Source organism: Lycorma delicatula, chromosome 8 (genome assembly GCF_047948215.1).
Source record: "Lycorma delicatula isolate Av1 chromosome 8, ASM4794821v1, whole genome shotgun sequence".
Classification (NCBI taxonomy): Eukaryota; Metazoa; Arthropoda; class Insecta; order Hemiptera; family Fulgoridae; genus Lycorma; species Lycorma delicatula.
Genome location: NC_134462.1, coordinates 72,782,841 through 72,803,550, shown reverse-complemented (window position 1 = coordinate 72,803,550; position 20,710 = coordinate 72,782,841). Strand labels below are relative to the sequence as shown.

Sequence of the window (20,710 nt, the reverse complement as noted above, 5' to 3'; positions counted from 1 at the left end):
TTTATGAATTAATGGAACAATAAGTTTATTAATTTTCAAAAATTTTAGAGGAGAGGGGAAGAAATCCTAAAGGATGATATGATTGTGATTTTTTGGGCTTATGACAGGATTTATAACAGAATTTCCACTGAATTTATATTTTAATTGTACGAAGAATGGTGTTAAATTTATACATCACAAGACTATTTTATTTTCTTAGGAAGCTTTTCTAGAATCTATGCTGTAATAAGATCATATCTTGGGGACTTTTTTTTGAAAGGTGTAAAATTCGGGTTCGAGGATTCATTAAAGGTTAAGAATTTAGGAAAAAATCTAGCTGTATTGTCAAAAGCAATGGTGATTTGACTTGGGGGGTTCGGATTAAGAATATCAGGATCTGGGCAGAAAAATTAGAAAAGTGTGAGACAAATTCTTTATTCATTTTATTTGGTTCACAGTTTGGTAGTTTATTGGATTGCTGAGCATAAGACAATTAAGATTGTCATTTTGATTAACCATGTGGGGATAGTATACACAATAATGTGTCGAAATGAAAATGGTATGTTAAAAAATGGAAAGAGTGTGGGAAGATAAAGGGTAGAATGTGGGATGGTGGGAATGAATACAAAGGTAGAAGAATCTAAAGACAATCGGTAGTAAAGAGTTTATTAGGCTATGAAAAGAAACAAACCAAGGATTTTGCTAAGGCATAAGATCAGAAATGATTTATGGGTGATACAGCTAATGATAAAGTAGGAAGAAAACATAAAATTTGATGACAGTTTGTTTTCTATTTTAAACTCTGAGAGTGCTTAATTAAAATTAATTTTTTAATTATGCCAAATCATATTATTATTATGCCAAATCATTCATTGCATTATTATTCTTGAATAATAATTGATTTTTTTTCTTTTTTAAAATTAAAATAAGTTTTGAATATTTGAAATTTTACAGTTGGCTGCTTTTGTTTATACTAGTTAAATTATTATTTTGCCAGTTAATTTAAAATTTACCATAATTACTTGTTTCATAATAATAGAAAATAATCAAAAGTGGTTTTATTCTATGCTTTAGTATTAGTTTTTTCTGTTAAACTGTTCAATCCCATTTTATTATTAATTAAAGTTTTCTTAAAAAAGAAAAAGTACTTCATTTGACTATGTTGCATAGTTACATAACTTATAACACTATGTTATATAACTTTTACACCTATGTGAAAAACAGAAAAGAATGTCCTACTATCTATTTCATAATCACCAATCTTTTCTCTTTGTCTTTGCCCAGCTTTAACATTTTTGGACTAACTTTTTTTTAATTGTCATTTTTCAAATTAGCAATTTCATGAAGAGTATTTTTCAAAAATAAAATTAAAGCTAATTTGTTTGTTGCAATAAGCTGTATAATGAAATTTGTAACCTGATTAAAAATAAGAATTGTTATAATGAAGTAGTAGTATTTGAAAAAAAAAAAAATGTTTAAAACAATCCTTTCACTTATTGCAGTAGATAGGAAAGTACTATTATAATCACATTATAAGTAGAATGTATAGCTAGTTACTTTTATGGGCTGCTGCTCATATGACAGGGTGCTGGTGAATTAATTTCTTGAAACGGTTTGTACTGAGATAAAAATGTATCACATTATTACATACAAATATCAAGTAGAAAGTGCTAATTATCTTACCATAAGAAAAGATTGGTTATTGGACAATTGATTAGGTTATAGTTAAAAGGATATTTTAGAATTTTTTTTATTTGTACATTTCTATTGATTTTTAATTCATTTTGCTTAAAAAGTATTCAAAAAGGTAGACTTTTTTTAATCTTTGTCACCTGTAATAATTAATATTTAAATAGTAATGAAATAAAATTGTGTAAGTTAATAGAAAAGTGAGTGTACAATGAAACAAGACCACTTTTAAGTTTTTATTGTTAAGATATTAAGATATTATTTATTGTTAAGTAAGATATTAAGTTTTGAACACTTTGGTAAAAATTTAATATGATTATTACATTCTGTTTTGTAACTGTTTTATTTAATATCTTTATTGAGTTAAGTATTTATCATTATTTCTTTTGTTATTCAAGCGGTGCCCAGAATGAAAAATAATTTGTTATATTTCAAATATAGATTTGGGTTTGTGATATCCTAATTTGAATATTTTTTCCATCTTGGTTCTTTCATTCATTACTATTTATTGTAACATGATACAATAAATATTAATTTGAAGTAATTTTAAATTGATAATACTCATTTGCCTTCCTCTAAATGCCCTTTCGCTATTGTTTTAAGTCACCTTTTTAATGTCTTTACTGATCAGTTTTTATAGTAGCTCTTCTATGATGTTCATGTTACTATTATAATTTTGGTCATTAGAATTTAATTAATGGCAGTGTTTAAGGGTTGGTTGGCCTGAGTCCGTACTAGATGAATTGTTGAACTGTAAATTATATTATGATTATGATTAAGTATTAAACTAAATTAGATATTATAAATGATTTAAATATTATCATAAAAAATGTTTATGGTCATTTTAATTGTGCAGCAAAATTAATCTTCTAAATATAAAAACAATTTTTTTATATATGGTTTGAATATCATGAAAGATTAATCCTTACATTAATAAGAGGGTTATCTAACTTGTTGTCTTGCCGTATCATGGAAGTTGTGCATTGTTTATTGTAAAATGGAAGTGGATTAATAATCCAAGTACGTGAAATAAACTGTTACCAGATAAATTAACAAAAAATAAAGTACACATAAATGTAAGAGCTGGTACCAATAAGTATTTCTTTAGAAGTTGAGAAATAGATTTACATGACTAAGAAGGTGCCATTTTTAATGTTAGTTATACACAGAAAAAAAGTTTATTGAATAAAGAATTGGTGTTATAAAAACTAGGTTGTTAATTTACGTTTATAAATTTTGACGGTTTATTTATTTTTCTATTTGATTGTTTTTCCTGTAAGTATTAAAATATAGGAAATAATGATTTTTGTGCTATTTTCCTAATTGGTAGATAAAGTTACAAGTATTTAATTTATCGTTAAGGTGCCTTTAGATGGGCAATTAAAAATATGCACTGGAATTATTTCCAAAAATTATTGTTCACTGATACAGGAACACATGTTATAGCTGGGTAATGGTTTATGCCAATCCTGCCAAGGTTTTGCCACAGATGAAGTTGGATGATAGTTGTAACATTTATCTTGCTGTGTAATAATGCAAATAGAGAAAGAAAATTTAAAACCATGAATGTGTTCTTATTTAAGTAAAAGTGATAATTAAGTAATTTTAACAGTAGAATTTAATTTAGATTGAATTATCGTTATGTGTAATTAATACAAAAACTAAAACCCAAGATATAAATAAATGTGCAATAACCGGTGAGAATAAATTTAATATGCAAATGCATATAATCCGGTCTCTAGTTATTATATTACTGGTAACAGAAGTACTACAATAGTTTGGAAGTACCAGTTGAAGATACACTACTTTTCTGTCATCCAAGCAATTCCAGAAGTTTATGATTATTGCTAGTTGGATTAAAGGAATATATTAAGGTAAGTTTAAACCTTTATTTTATTTTTTGTAGCTCATCAAAATTTTTATGTAGTATTTTGTAATTCAGGTTAAACTTGGTAATAATAATGTGTCAGTTATCTTTCTGTATATCTCAATCTGTGTGTGTTGGGACAGTTATGTCTAATAATTCTGGGTGTAATTAATTGCATTTATTAAGTTTAATGTCTTCTAACTTTCTTAAGTACTCATTTTAAAGAAATTGATAGTAGAGAGGATTGAAAACAAAGAAAATGCTGAGTACATAGCAAATAAATAAGAGATCTAATCTGATATTTAATGATGGAGATTGAGTTTACTTGCAGCAAAGGTAATTGGATTTGACAAGTTCTGATGCAATGAGTTACTTGTATAGAAGGAGATAGAAGTATATCAAATTATTCACTGTATGGATTATAGCAAATGGGCGAAATTGTCAATATATAAGCAACTACTGACTAATTAAAAACTATTGGTCATACTGCTTGGCTACATGGAAAACATTACTTTACATGGCAGTCCTATTCTAATTAAATCATGTGCTGGTTACTCGATTGCAACTGTATATTACTATAAAATATTACCCATATAAAGGTACCTTCAAGAAATTTATGAAGAATGTCTTTGTGAAAAATAGTTCTTTTTTTCCTATATTTTGTTTAATGTTAAAATCTGCTGTAACTTTTCAGAAAAAAATTTTAATTTGGACTGTTCATTGAATATAATTATTGAATGACTTATTTTTTGTAATGCCATATTAGAAGTGATGTAAGTAATACAAATATTTGGAATTGTTTATCTAAAATATTTTATAATTTGACATTTTATTTTCTCAAATTCTTCCTACATTTCTTTAAAATAATCTTATTTTCTCTTAATATATTTTATTTTTTTAGTTTATTTGTACACAGCATTAAATTAGTTCATATAATAGTAATAATATACACATTCATAAAGAAAACTAATATTTTATTAATATCAAAGATCTAGACTGTTAGAATCTATTTTACTAATTCATTATAGTTCACATAAATTAACCAACAACATTGATAAAAAAATTCTAATAGGGTTATTTAATTACATATTTACATGCTATTAATTCTTGTGTTATATGAATTAGGCTGTTAAACTGCTATTAAAAATGAAATTATCGGCATTAAAGTAATACTAATAAAACCTTTAAAATATTAAAATTAATGATGAAAGAAAGATGCCATAAGTTTGTCATGCTGAACTTATCATCATGTAACTTAACTAACAATTTAATTAATATTCAACAACATATAATAATATATAAATATACTCATTTTCCTCTTATTTAATTACACATTACACATTACACATTTATTATTATTTATTAACAAGTTTTACATCTGTACATAATTTTTTTGTCTCACATGCATACACACACACACATATACATATATAATCTCTCTCAAGCAAAATTTTGACAACACATGTAACTGTACATTTTGAAATAATGTTTGTGAAGCGTTTCAAAATGCTTATGTATTATGTTAAGTATCGCACTCTTTTTTTAATAATTTAATATGCTTATAATTTTAAATAAACACGAATAATTTGTATATGTATATTTTTGTAAAACAATTTTAAAGGCTTTTAGATTGTATTGTGCACTATGTTTTGTAATATAAAGGTTAGAATTAAATAGTATAATTTATTATTATTTGAAAAAAGGCAAGGAGAGATTTCTTTTGAAATTAACATTAAAATAACAATATATTTATTAATAATTTATATTATTATTTAGATATAGTTTATATATTACATATGTAAATATATATATATATATGTTGACAACAGTAACAAATTTACAACTACTTACTGCTATATATATATTATGTATACATTTAATGTTATTAAAGAATATTTCTTCAGTGTTATCAACTTTTTTCTGTTAATTTTATTATCTATATTCATAATAATATATAATTTAATTATTATCTTCTTACATTGTTTACAAGTTCAATCACACAACATTTGAATTTGTAAAGTACAGTAAAACTTCTTTAAATGGACATAAACTTATATTTTAACAATATATATATATATATATATATATTTTTTTTTTTTTCATGAAAAAATTGATTTTAAATCTTGTAATTCAAGGGTAGTTTAAATTTGCTTCTTTCTAGGTAATGGCCACTTCAAGATTACTTACCTCTTGTTGCATGCAAGTTTCAGTCTCAATGTGTTTACTAATGTTTTCTTACATTATTATAAATTTTACATTTCTATAAACTTAAATTCTGACAATATATAACAATTATTAGTAACACTACAGTATTTTCTTTTATTTTTACTGAAAATTTTCAGCTGAATTCATATCAAGTTTCCTACTAGGAAACATTATACTTGGGTATGTATTATATTTCCTGGTTACTATTCAAATTTATTTTGATGTACCCAAGGAAAATTTTAAGAGCTACCAAACAATGAATCAGTCATTAAAATTAATTCTAAAATTATCATAACTTTTCTTATAAAAAAAGTAATTATAGTAAATTTATGTACAAAATGGTATTATTTTCTATAAAACAGCTGTAGATAGATTCTATATGCAGCTATGGTTGATTAGTTTCATTTTATCCCTTAAGCATCGTAAATTAGTTTACTAGACTGTAAAGCATTATAAAATATGTCTTCTTGAATAGCAAGTAGTAGATTATGGAGTTTCTTAAGGCAGATTGACTGGATATTAACATACTCAAAAATTGATCTTATCAAATGATTTTTAAATAGAAATGAAAACAGGAAGTAGATAGCAAATAAAATAAAATGTATAGTGTATCTAAGAAAGAAAATTAAAAATAATTACTAGAATATAAGTGGTAATTGTGAGGCATATAAATGAAGAATAAGAGAATAATTTACTTGTGGTAAATGCAGATATTTTTACATCAGAATGACTAGCATTTGGTAGATTAAATAACTGGATGTGTGGTAGGATAAAGAAATATAAGGGTGTTGTGTAAATGAATCACTAATGAGCATGTGCATGGTCACATGGAACAGAATCTGAAGTAACAATGAATGAAGTATTTACAGAAGACGTGAATGATTCTGCCTTGTTTTGTTCATTAGTTTAATTTTAATGTAGTAAATGGGTTGGTAAAATATTGAAATGAAGCAGTTTTAGTAGTCAATGTACTATATTAATTAAATTTTTATATTTATATTTTTCGTATATTACTTGTTTCTGTGTTTATTCTTTTTAATTTAATTTTCTTTACCTTATACCTTAATATTGTAATTATATTAAGCTAGTTAACTAACAGACATTGATAAAGATTAAATGTAAGTTAACAAGTGAGGATTTTGTAAACTTTTAAAATAGTGAGTTTTGTATATTGTCAAGCAACCACCCGTCTTGCAAACAATTTTTAGTCAAGACATTAGTATCCATTTAACTCAGTTTCACTGTTTTTATTATAGTTTATAACATAATTATCAATAATCCATTTCCCACTACATTACTGATACATATCTTTTATATTTACTGTATATATTCTTCTGGTTCAAAGTATGTATTGCTAATTATAATTAATTGATCTTATAAATATTTCATAATTTTGGCTTTAATGTAAATAGTTTTCTGAAAAAAATGAACAATTGCTTATTACATCATATTGCGTAGCACAAAAAGGCAAATCTACCTCTCTTAACATTTATTATTAATATTATTATTACAGTATTATTATTAAAATATTTAGGTACTTATTACCCCTCAATTTTGATTAATAATTAACTTAGGTTATAATAATTTTAATATGTAATTTTATTTATGATTTTGGTATGTGCTGAACATTTATAGGATTAATTTTTATTTTTTTCAATCACAAACTTCCAAAATAAAATAAATAATTGCTGTAGAAAAAAGTATCAGTTCAAATTGGAGTATTATACACTAAAGTCTGTTTTTTTTATTTATTAATTTTTTTTAATTTGTACAGAATAAAAAAATGAGTATATTTTCTACAGAAGGCGATTTAAATAAAGTCAGTATTATTTATTTCATAGCTTGGATGATACTTTGAAAGGTTGGTAAATCATTTAAGCATCCGACTCTTTAAGATCTTGTAGTCGAGCGAGTTGATGAGGTTCCAATTCATCAGGTATTACATCTTTTTGCTCTTCACTTGACTTTTTTGTTATAACAGTTGTTGTTGATAATGGTTGGCTTTGAGAATTTTCTGCTGTACTAGGCCCTGTATAAGTATCTTCTTCACTTCCAGTACTGCTGCTTATAGGAAACGGTGCTGAATCGGTTGGCTGATCATCAGCTGGATCTTCTGATTCCTCTTGAGGAAGAGGAACTTGTTTTTCTTCGCACGCTACAGTATATTCTGGTGGTTCTTCTGATGCAGTTTCTTCTGGTTCTTCAGGTTCTTGTGGTGGATCTTCTGTTGGTGGAGGTGGGAACGGTTTATCTGGTTCTTCAGCCATCGGTGTAGCTGCTGTTATTACTATCTGTGCTACTCCTAAACTAAAATCAGTACTTTTTGGTGCAACTGGAGGCGGCATTGATGGTGGTTCTGATGATGGAGATTCATTTTCTTGTCCACCTGGTTCAACTACAACAACCTAAAAACAAAAAGTTTAATTTTGTATTTTGTGAAGTATTTATTTTGTATTTATGAGAAGTAGTAAAATTTGAAAACAAAAAACTAAGTATAACTTGTTCTGTAGAGTATTTCTAATATAAAGATTCTTCCTATAGCTTGAATATGATTGTTTATATGCAATGGTGGTACCTTATTAAGAAATCATAATTCTTTATTCAAAATATTTAATGAATGACTTCATATATTTTCTTCTAAATAAAGTGCAGATAAGTTTATAATGAATTGTGTCCCTTAGAAATGGTTCATTAATTTGATTCTACACAAAAAATTTTCCCAGTATCAATTATATCTGTGATTTGTGTAATGCACCTGAATTATAGTAGTAATACTCAGAGTTTTTCTTGTATTCATTTCACAGCCAGTCCTTGTGGTGAACAAAGTAAAGATGTCACTTTAGGGCTGACTATCACTTGCATTTTAGAGGGCCTATATCAGTTTCTTCAAAATATATGCCACTGCATACATTTCAGAATTGGTGAACTCCTTTCAATGAAGATAGCAATCAAAAAACATTTTGTTCTCTTTTTCTTGTGACCCTGGCATGGAGTTTTGTTATTCTTGAGCATGGCTGTGTAATTTTTCATAAACAAACTTTTTATGTCTTGTTCACATTACCTAAAATCTTTGGGTTATGGTACCCATGATACATATTACATTAAATATCAAACTTTATAATTAGATTATATAACAACAAAAATATGTAATAGCTGAAACTTGCAGTTAAGAAATGCTCACCCCCTCAAGAATTCTCAACTTTGAGAATTTGAGATCCCTAGGGATCACAATTGGTTTCAGTTGTCATTCCAACTAAACTTTAGCTGCAGTCGCACCTACATGAAACGCATACACTATGTACAAACCATTATACAGTTTTATTATTCTAACAAAATCTATCAAACTGACACTTTTCCTTTTACATACACTATGTTTAATTTCACCTGCTTTACACTGAGGAACCCTGTTAAGATCTTGTTAACCATTTCTTAGATTGCACTTGCAGTATATAGAGAATGTTACAAACTGTGAAACAGTTTTCTAACTAGAAATGACTTGTCCTAAAAGCCTTTAAAAGCTCTGGATCTTTTTTTTTAGAAATGTTGATTATGCCAATAATTAAATGAGACTGATTGACATTTACAACTGAATTATGAGTGGCAAAAAAATTGAAGAAATATATTTTTTTGGAATATCTTTGCTTCCATGGAAATATTCTGAAAGGGTACAAGTTTATATAAAATTTATACCTCCACATTAAAAAAATACTATTTTCAAAATTTCAAATGACAGACACAAGATCATATAGTATACAAGCAGTAACAAACCTGTTACGATAAATAGCCAGGGGCATACAAATTAAACTGTACTAGTACTGTGTTGATAAGTACATACATTTTTACCCGTGGATAGGAATTACATATATAATAGAACTTCAGAATCAAATGTTTCCATATTGATTTAGAAGTCAAGTTGTGTTATAAAACATTAAAGTACTACATGAAGAAAGTTTAGATGTTAAGGTTATCCTAATGTGTTAGTTAAAGTAACTGAGAAAGGCACTAGGAACATATGCCATGGTCATCGTATATGTATGTAAAGAAAGAAAGAAAAGAGCTTATGTATGGTTTAATACTGTAAAAGATGTAATCTTGTCTTTATGGAGTACAGAACATTATGGCATTTGAAGTAAAAAATTTTAATTAACTTCATCTAAAACAAAATTCTCTTAAAGACAAGTCAGTCTTTTTTATTAGTATAATTAGTCTTTTTTATTTTCATATTCTTGAATGTGCTTTTATACATATTTTAACAAGTAAGCTGGGATGGTTGAAATTGCAGGTGAAAAACTGACACCCTTGTTGTAAATTGAACCCAAGACCAGCTAGTCTGTCTGCAACAGTATGGTTGATTTATAATCACCATATCTATAACTACTCCCCAGGAATCTATTATGATTATTATAGCAGAGTATAACATGTATAGCAAAATATCCTGTATTACATGCTTTCCTAATCACTTCAAAATGTACAATAGTGCTACATGTAATAGCAGTTTTGAACAACTCCTAATTGTTTATTTTCTATAATGTATTTTCATTTATTTTGAAACCATTTTTTTTAACATTTCATCATTGTAATAGTTTAAAAAGATTTTGAGAATTTTGTATAATTTAAAAACCAGTTTATTTCTTTAAACACAAATTTTATTAACTTTTGATGCCATTTTTATTTCACTTTATAAGTTTATAAGTTTTTGTTGCTTTATTTTGTAAATCATACAGTTTATTTATATTTAGTAATTTCCCTAATGACACAGATTGATAAAAATTTAGTCCTGTTTCTGAGTGCTTGCTGCATGACATTAATTTAGTTTTCTTTTATTTACTTATATAGCTTTATTTCTTTTAGTTCTCTTGTAGTAATTTTTCTTCTACTTTGTCTTCTTCCATTATTGAATCACCAGCAAATCTAAATAATTTTTTTTCTTTCTTACTAAAGAAAACGTTTTTCATGTATTTGATAATAATAACAATTTATAGTTTAAAATTATTAAATAAACTTTGAATTCCAAAGATCTTTAATTATTATCACCTTCTTCACTAAAGTATATTATGATGCCCATTAAAAATTCTATAAATTTGAGAGTGAATTGTGTTTAACATTTAATAATTGTAAACTGTTATTGCATTTCATCATACTAATCAGTGAATTCTTTGTAATATTTTATGCAGTATTAGATTAATTAAATTATAGCATAGATGTATTGTAATAAAGGAATTAGTATTTGCCTACTGCAGTTCATAGATGCTAGTATAGCATATTTGTCCACATTCTGTTTCATGAATGGAGACAAATGGCAGGTTGCATAATACGACATAAGAGATGGATTTATAAACAATAAAGTTCAGTAGTTTTACATAAAATCTTAGTAATACGCATGGAAAATTATAATATGAAAATGGTTAAATTGACTTTATTCGCCAATTGTTCCACCAATTTTTTTTTACATTATTCACCAATTCATCCATTATATCTTATTGTTTCTAAAAAAAAGAATAAGGTATTATATAAGTATGTAAAATAGTTGTAATATTAAAAACAGCTTAAAATATTTTTTATCTATAGAAAAAAAATACTTACATCTACTTGACTTTCATCTGCAATTTGTACTGAAGGTACATCCACTGTTAGCAGCATAACAAGTAAAGAAGAGTAACATTAACTTTTTATAATATTTCATATTACATGCAACTAGTGTTAATGATGGTTGTGTATGTAGGTGCTTGGTTGTTAACCTTGCAAATAATTTGTACGAGTAACACAGAAAACAGAATAATTATGTGTGACTCAGAAAGGGAAATAGATATATCGATAACTATAAATATGAAATATAACAAAAATCATGTTAAAGGTAAAAAGTGCCATTTTCCCTTGTTTTATCAGATGTATATTCCTTTTTTTATTGTCTTTACCTGTAACTAATGTTTATATTAATATTGCTATCCTTGATGTAGTGTGTTTAGAAATAACTGCAGTATACTTCATTTATATAAATTCTACCTGAGACTGAGCAAATTCAGATTCAGAAAGTGTCCTGTAGATAATTTGAGAACTGTGCTATGATATATATATTTTTTTTTAAACTGATTACTAATTTAGTTACTTACAATTACTACTTTTATATGATAACAGGCATTTATTATTATGTTTGTAGGCTTTTTGTTTGGCTATAAAATCCTTCTTAATTCTTCCTGTTTTAATCAAGAAAAAACTGGGAAAATTGGCCATAAAAGACAGAAAATTACTTTTATATGTTATTTTAGATGAACAACATTAAAATTAAATAATTGCATAAGTTATTTAAAAACCAAGTAATTAAGGTGAAAGGATTCTATCATTAAGTAGTTTTACTTATACAATTTACCAATTTTTAACTATGTATTAATAATACTGTATCATTTCACTAATAAGTAATGGACCATTTGGGTGAATAACCAAATCAGACACCACAGAAATAAAGTAGGATAATTACAGTCACATTAAAGATTAAAGATTATAAAATAACAAAAAAAAGAAAATAGTATTTGAACTGAATATCATGATGCATTTAAAAAATTGAAAATTTTTAAAAACTCTGATAGTCTTAAAACTTTACCTCTATTTGAGTTAACTTTTTGTCTAAAGTTAACCTTCTTCACAGATTGTCACCGAGAACCTTAGTGTATTATGATGGTGTTGGATGTGATACTGGTATTTAAATAAGATTTTGAAGGATTTTTACTGTTTGAAAGGACAGTGTGATTTAAATTTGATTTATTCATTTAGAATATTATTTTTATGTGTACATCTAGACAAAATCATTATATAACATTTTTGATTACAATATTGCAATTAAAAAGCAATGCAAATTCTGTTTTTACAAAATTAAAACACAAAAATGTCACACTTGTCTATCAAGAAAAAACCTGTAAATAAACATTCCCATTTCTGGAACAATCAAAATTTTTAAAATTACTTCATTTTTGGTAAAAAAATTCTATCCACAACCATATGGATTATTTATTTGTGTCCTATCTCAGCCATATTAATTGAAGTATTTTTACAGTACTTTGAAAAATTGAAAAATCTTCAAAAACAATAACAGATGCTAACACAAAATAATCTTTTGTCTTGGATTTGTAGATGTTACAATCCTGTTATGTAATGGCATTATCAGACAATGTACTCATGCACATCAACAAATTCATAAAAGTTAAAACCTTTATTATCTTATATAAAAAAAAAACAATCAGAGAGACTACTTAGACCTTAGAGTCATAAGCATGAACGTATACACAAATACAAAGTGTACAGAAAACCTATCACTACTGATGCACTCATACTAAACTTCTATACAATAAAAAACTTTAAGAATCATGCTACACAAACTATACAAATCTACATTTTCATGAAGATTTACCAGAATGAGTTACACACAATCAGATATTTAGCTGAAGCATGTGGTTACTATGGAACACTGAGATACAAACTCTTACACAGGACAAAAACAGAGTAAGAAAAACAGTAGCAAATTTTCATAACACTCCCATTAATAAATACACTGCAAAAGTCATTCATAAATTCAAAACTACAGGTTATATCAAAGTTTAACAAAGAATTGTTAATAAAATAAAGCTTATTAGTCAAAAACAATCAAACAAATTTTATTTATCTCAAGTATATAAACTTGACTGCTTATGCAACAGAGCTCCGTACAACAGAGCTGTTGCTTTCCAGAGAACAGCTCTTTTCATCGTGATCCAAAAAAAAAGATAAAAGCACTTCAATCTGCCATTTAATATTCTTTAGCAAATTACAATTGCCCAACATCAGCTTGTAAATCTTGTACATTAATAATAAAAGACAAACTTAAGCCAATGGAAATGTACAAATATATAAAAATAACATTCTAAATAAAGAGAAAATTTAAATCATAAACACTCCTTAAACTCAATGCATTATAAGTAATAAAAATCCTTCAAAACCTAATTTAAACAACAATATACTTAGCATCAGTCTCTGAAGAATCTTAACTTAGAGCAAAAACTGTTATGACATAAGTGAAGGTTTTACGAGTATTATCTTTAAATAAAATGTAATGCAGGTAATTTTTTTTAAACTTTTAAAAAAGTAGGTACTTTCAGATAAGATTTTATTGTTTCAGATCAAGAACTTGTGTAATTTTGAGTAAAAATAAGTAAATGAAATAATACTTTGCAGTATTTATATGTTATTTACAAGGAAAATCATTCAGCATAATCATATTATTTTACGATACAGTATAATCATAAAATAATTTTTTTTTCAGTGCTTTAATTAATCATTTCTGTATAAAGCACCCAGCTCATTAGTTCAGCTTTGATTCTTTAATCAACTTAAGTGTTCTTTTAATTTTTTGGCTGTGGTTTAGTATATGGCCATTTCTTAGGCTTGGTAGAATTTCAGGGTCAAAGACTTCAATTAGGTAGACAGTTATACTTAAATGAACAGGAAATTTTTAGTTCTAAAAGATGTGAGATTTCTGTGAGAGCAAAATACTAGTGAACAATATGACTTAAAATTAGTGTACCATATTGTGTGAATAAAATTAATTTAATTCACGTAAAACATTCATCCATTAAAATGTGATTGTATATTTCAAAATATGTTATGTGGGAAACAAGGTAGTCAATCTTCACATCAAATATCCTTCATAACAATTTCACACTGTAAGGTTGGCTCCACCACGTAGTTGTCACTAGAAAGATGGAATGATATTGGCATTTTTTACAAAACCTGCTTTGCTATTATTCTGAATGAATTAGGTATTCATACCAGTTAAGAATACACTGTGAACCATTAGAAACGATATCATTGAGTTAGAGGTAGTATGGTTGTATGCAGTTACAGTTATGAGATAACAGACCATCTAACTTCAGCTTTCTTAATTTGTTATCGTACAATCAAATATAGAATATTACAGGTTGTAGGGATAATGAGTGCCAATCTGTACCAGTGATAGTATGCTTGCTTAGATTTTGATTTTTTTTTTTAAATTCATATGAAGTACATTTTTTTGGAAAACAATACTGCCATTTTTCGCAGTGTAATAATAAACAATACATTTAAGAATTATTTACTTCTCACCTGTAACTTCCACTGTATCAAATTGTGTATCATATTTACTATGATGACCTTGAGACATTGACATTGCAAACACTGGTCCATTTGTTCCATCATCACCTGCTTTAAAAAAAAAATGAAAGTTGATTTGTTAACAAGTTCCAGTATTGTGATGCATTTTATTTTCTCTAATTTATTATATTCAAATAATAGATTAAGAGAATTATATTTAAATGTATTTAGTAATATAGTATTTTCTTTGCAGATTATTTTGTCAATTTTTTTTTTCTTCAATTATTTTTGTTTTCGTATTTTCAAATATCATATAAAATTAACATTAAACTTGAAATTTTAAAATGATGAAAGTACTTTGTACCTTATTTAATCATTTTTTCAGGCAGTTTATTAAAATAGATGTAGTACATTTTTTGTAAAGTATATATAATCAATTGAAATTGCTGGATAAAATGTATTAGGTAAAATATATGATAAATATGAGGTTACCTAACATTAGGAGAACAGTATGTCTGTTTAAAAATTTAACTTTGTCAACATTTTATTCCAGTTTTCTAAAACTAATGATGTATGAGAGAAAAAATTAATCTAAAATAATTATAACTGATGAATTTTCAATAATTAAATATTTGTTTGTCAATTACCACAATGAAGCAAGTTTTAAATTTTTACAAAATAATTCCGTCAAATATTTAGTATTATATCTTTACTAAATTTGAACAATAAAAGTATAATTTAATTAGAAACAACATGTAAGATTGAAGGGAATAAGCACCAGCTGCCTATACAATTAATTTACTTAAAACACTTTGAGCTATTATTTATTAAAAATTAAAACATAATGTAATATAAAAGTACAATACAGTATGTGTGTCACACTAAACACTTTGAATAAAATCCGAGTAAAGTTTTTATAATATTAATATATTATATTACTTAATTTTTGTAAAATATTCCCCAAATAATTGCTTTTAACCATTCAGTAAAAAACCATTGATTCTTTTCAACAAATGTTTTTCTCATCTGTTTAAATTGATGAGACTCACTGGGCTATGGAATTAGGAAAAAACAATCAATCTATATTATATTTCTATTATTATGGAAATATACATATTCCAGATATATATACATATGTAAATATATACTTTATGAAACTGTGAATGAACTGCGCTTTATTATTATTCAGATTGGCTCAAAAAGCTGCTTACAACACAAAAAAGAATAAAAAAATTGAGTTGTTTTTATGGTATACATATTAATTATTAACTATTTTTTAATTTTAAAATAGATTTCTTGTATCCACTGTTGTTAATATCAACAAATATGACTATAATCAAAATTGATTTCACCTCTGATTAGCTTAGTTAAGTGAGGTAATTATTTTGTTTTCAATTAATTTGTTTTTAAAATGATTAAATATTATAAATTTCTTGGCTTTAAATTACTTTAATATTATTCTGTAATATTTAGCTTCTCAGAGAACCTTTCATTGGTAATTACGTAACTTTTTCATCAATGGGGTTATTTCTGACAGCACATTATTAATGGAACATGTCATAAAAACGTTAAGAAACTACTTTAGTGTATATCAAATTGTACATTCTGTCTATGTTGCATTTGTTAATGCAGTTTATTTTTGCAAAAATTGATTCTATTTTATGTAGTGCCTGTTTATGATCTTTGAATCATAGTGCCTTTCTTTGAAACTACCTGAAAGTTTTTACTCACAGAAAATTTTTGGATAAAAGGCAAAAGCTCTGCCAAGGAGGTTGGCAATGTATTTTTTTTCTAAATGTTATTTGTTTATTCCCTAACTTATTTCTTCCTCTATATTTAAATTGGTATACATTCTTTGTAAACGAAAATACGATTGCTTGAAAATATTTCTCATCGGCATAATTATTTTATGCATCAGCTGGCTCTTTGATGAAAATGTTATTCTTTGAATAGTTTTCTTTCATTACAAAAATTAAAATAATGTTATTTATTGATTTGTACATAGATTATATTATTTTGGGTTACGGTATATTACTGACAAATTTGCTGAATCCTCTTATATAAAATTATGGTTTTATAATATCTGAAATATCTCATGCATTAGTATTTTTAAAAATAAAAATGTTTGTTAGAAATAAAATGCCTTTAGTTTAGACCATGTTTAGTAAACTATTTTTAATAGATAATTTATTTAAATAATTTTTTAATTTAGTCTGTAGGCATTTATAAATTGGTTGATCAATATATTAGTTATTAATGACTATATTCATTTAGATGTTTCACTTCAAATAAATTAAAAAAGATAGTGTGTAGATTTAGTAAAATTATCATTCATATAAGGGATGCAGCAGAATGTCTCCTTAAGGGTTGTTTTTATTTTATTTTAATTGAGCACAATATTAATAATCTGTTATACTGTATTTGACTAGTTTAAAAATGTTAATTAAAAATTAAACTTCCATTTTTGTCATTGTTACAATCAAAACAAAAGCAATTTTGCAGTTATTATATGCATAAACTTAAAAATTATATGATTAAACTGAATATACAGGCATTCTTCACTTAAGTATACATAACCAAGTGCCTCAATTATTATTTCTAAAATATAGTGAAAAAAGATTACAATCAAATTATTAACAAGCTTTTATGTGTAAATTACAGTACATGCACTTTTTATGTGAAAATGCTGCATTTAATTTTACAGTGCATCGCTGAATAATTTACCATAATTAAGCTTTATAATAAAAAATTCTAATTAAATATTACATAATTAAAATTTTATTTAAAATGCTATTTTTACTTAATAAAGTAAAGCTAATTACATTTTTAAATTAAACAAATGCAGTAGTTGTACTTCATATGTGCAGTTTCACTACATTTCTATTAGCATAAATAATATACAAAATTAATTAATACAGTTATATGAAATAAGATTTTTTTTTATTTTTAATAAAAGTTATGAAATAATTTCATCTTGAATTCTGTTTGTGCTGAAAAAGAATTATTAAAACTGTGTTTACATAAAACATGAAATCACTACTAAACAGGTAAAGAATTGTAATAAGTTATTGGTTATAAAATATAATAGTCTGTAAAATATTTATAATAAGAAATATTTAAATCAAAGTAAATGAAAAAAATTCTTTAAAGTTTGTTTGCTTTAATTTCCAAAAATTGAACATACATATGATAGATTACATAGAGGACAGCCATTGGTTTAACATGAAACGTTAGAGGACCTTGGATGAAGTTCCTCCGAGCTACAGACTGACCAATTTACTCCGTAGAGTTAATGGAAGAGCTATCCTTGTATTTTTTAAAAATTAAACTGAAAGTCTTCAATGTAAAATTTTAATTCCTTCATTTGGCCAACTCTACAGATAAATTGGTCGATCTATATGTCAGTGAGTCACTTTTAGTGTATTGAATTGAAATAAAAACGAAAATTGACTGTGTACTAAATTTAATTTTAATATAAAACAGACACTAAATGGTATATGATATTTATTATGACTAATATTTGACAATTATGTTCAAAATTGGTCTGTGAATGAAAAGTATGACATAAGGCATAATAAGCAGTGGTAGAGGTGCTCACGCCATTGGCATCGTTCATTGAGCACTGAACACTGTGCCAACTTTGCGACACTCCCGAAACAGTTTTGCTCGCTCAGCATCAGACATTAGGGTACCCATGCATGACCCATAACCTCCCCTTTCCAACGATATGCATAATTTATATTTCCAGCTGGCTTTCGAAGGGCTGAGGCTGACATATTGAAATTTTTTACTTTTTTGCACGTTTACTTTAATTTTGTACACATAAATATTGTCCAAAATATATTTATATTACTTAAATCTATCTATCTTGACAAACTCTAAACACAAACATACAAATCACTACACTATCACATCTAAGTTGTGAGCTACACTGAATGGAAATGAGCGAGAATGACAGTTTTGGCCGATCTGTGCTGTGCCCCCTCTTCACCAACCAACTCACCAGTGACACAAACTCAAAGTTGTATCAGCAAGCTGACCATGTAAGTTATAAAATTACACCACATTTACATCTCTGAGACTAAAAATTAGGGAGTTATTAAGGCAGGGTAATAAGAGCTTTTCGTTACACTACAAATTTCTGTTCTGGTACCTGTATGTGTCGGTGTGATTTTAAAGATGTTTCACGTCAAAATTTTATAATAATCAACCCTGGGACAGTTATTATTAACTGAGTAATATAGCTTCATATTTTTATATTTAAATGAATTTCCATATTCAAAATGGGTGTAATTTCTTAATAGAATACAGCTTTCTTGTAGATTGAAATCCAGAATGAAAATAATCATGCTGTCACTCTCTTTATACTTAGGTATCTTGGATGAGTTCCTTAAAAGTATACAGTAGATTTTTATAATTCACAAGAGCTTTTATATTTAGAATTTTTAGATAAAATTCATATTGCAGTCATATTTTGCAGTCATATTTTAGATAACTTACTTAACTTGTAATATATAATTAAAAAATTAAACATTTTTGTAATTTCTTAAATAAAAACAAGTATAGTTCACTCTGCATTTCATAAAAATTGAATGAATTTATCTTGCCTCATTAAAAAAAATACGTTAATCATTGGAATTAATCCACTTAATGATGTTAAGAAATAAGTATTCATATATCAGATTTTTCTTAGTGATTTGTATTGAATAGTTTATTATTGATTTAACTATTTAATTAATTTATACCTGTTATTGGATTATGTTCTCCAATAGGAGTTGGTTGAGTTATGATAACTTGTTGTGGAGCTAATAAGAATGATGGCACATCAGGAGGTGTGAACACAGGTGGTGCTGATCCAGGGGGTGTATCATCACCCTGTAATTTATAAATAAATAAAAATTATTAATCTGGAAAAGTAAGCATTAACTTTTACTACAAATTAATTATTGTTAAATTAAATTTTGTTTTTATATAAGTTTAATATTTGTTTGCGTTGTTAAAAACAATGTCTTGAATAACATATGAAAGATGTTTTAAATATCTGAATATATGTTTGATTTATTTATGTTTATTATATATATTTAGAATAATCTGAATAAATTTTTATTACTCCTAGTGTATACATTGCAATCTGTTCAACTTGTGAACAACAAGCAAACCCCCATGCCACAATGAGGTGAGGATGATAAGTATGATATGTAAATGAGGTTTAGTCTTGTACAAAACTCAGGCCGACCATACCTGAGATGTTTGGTTAATTGAACCCCAACCACAAAAGTTCATCGGTATCTACTGTCTAGCATTCAAATCTGTATAAAGCAATCAACTTAGGATATGAACCTCAGAACCTCCAACTTCAGAACTCATCTATAAAACAACTGATGTGCAACAATGAGTTTAACCACTAGACCAGCCTGAAGGGCTAATCTAAATATATAAATGCTGGATTTATTCAGATTATTGATTATTTAAATTAGCAGATTTCTAGTAATTATTAGAGTATAAAATATGAATATATTTTATTCATAATGAAAATTCAATGGCTTTATTACTTATACAAGTATTATGTCAAAAGGAAGTGTTAATTTTTATGATCCTTTTTTTTTTTTTGAAGAAAATGCTTTATCATGCAATTGTTGAAGTAGCAGAATATCTAACTGTTTTGATTAACCTATGATAAACGCTGTTTAATTTTCTTGTGCTGAACTGTGCAACATTAAATTTGATTTGTTTTCTTTCCAGTTATGTTATAATAACAATGACAGCAATATAAATGGAGATTAATTAACTGGAGATCCCATCTAAATTTTTTTATCCATCAGGATTGTGTGACATAATTTGTTGTCATTGGCTCTACTAATCCACTGATCAGTT

At 26.3% G+C, this 20,710-nt stretch overlaps 1 protein-coding gene across 1 annotated transcript in view; it reads right to left on the bottom strand.

Annotated features, from left to right (window-relative positions):
• Positions 1–7,521: 7,521 nt before the first annotated feature.
• Positions 7,522–20,710, bottom strand: part of nwk (FCH and double SH3 domains nervous wreck) — a 421,122-nt gene continuing 407,933 nt past the window's right edge. Inside the window, exons 18-21 of the mRNA XM_075374151.1 lie at positions 19,582–19,711; positions 14,849–14,947; positions 11,324–11,367; positions 7,522–8,145 (exon numbers count right to left, since the gene is read on the bottom strand). Coding sequence (XP_075230266.1) covers positions 7,615–8,145; positions 11,324–11,367; positions 14,849–14,947; positions 19,582–19,711 — 804 coding nt within the window. The 3' untranslated portion in view covers positions 7,522–7,614. The remainder of the gene's footprint in view (positions 8,146–11,323; positions 11,368–14,848; positions 14,948–19,581; positions 19,712–20,710) is intronic.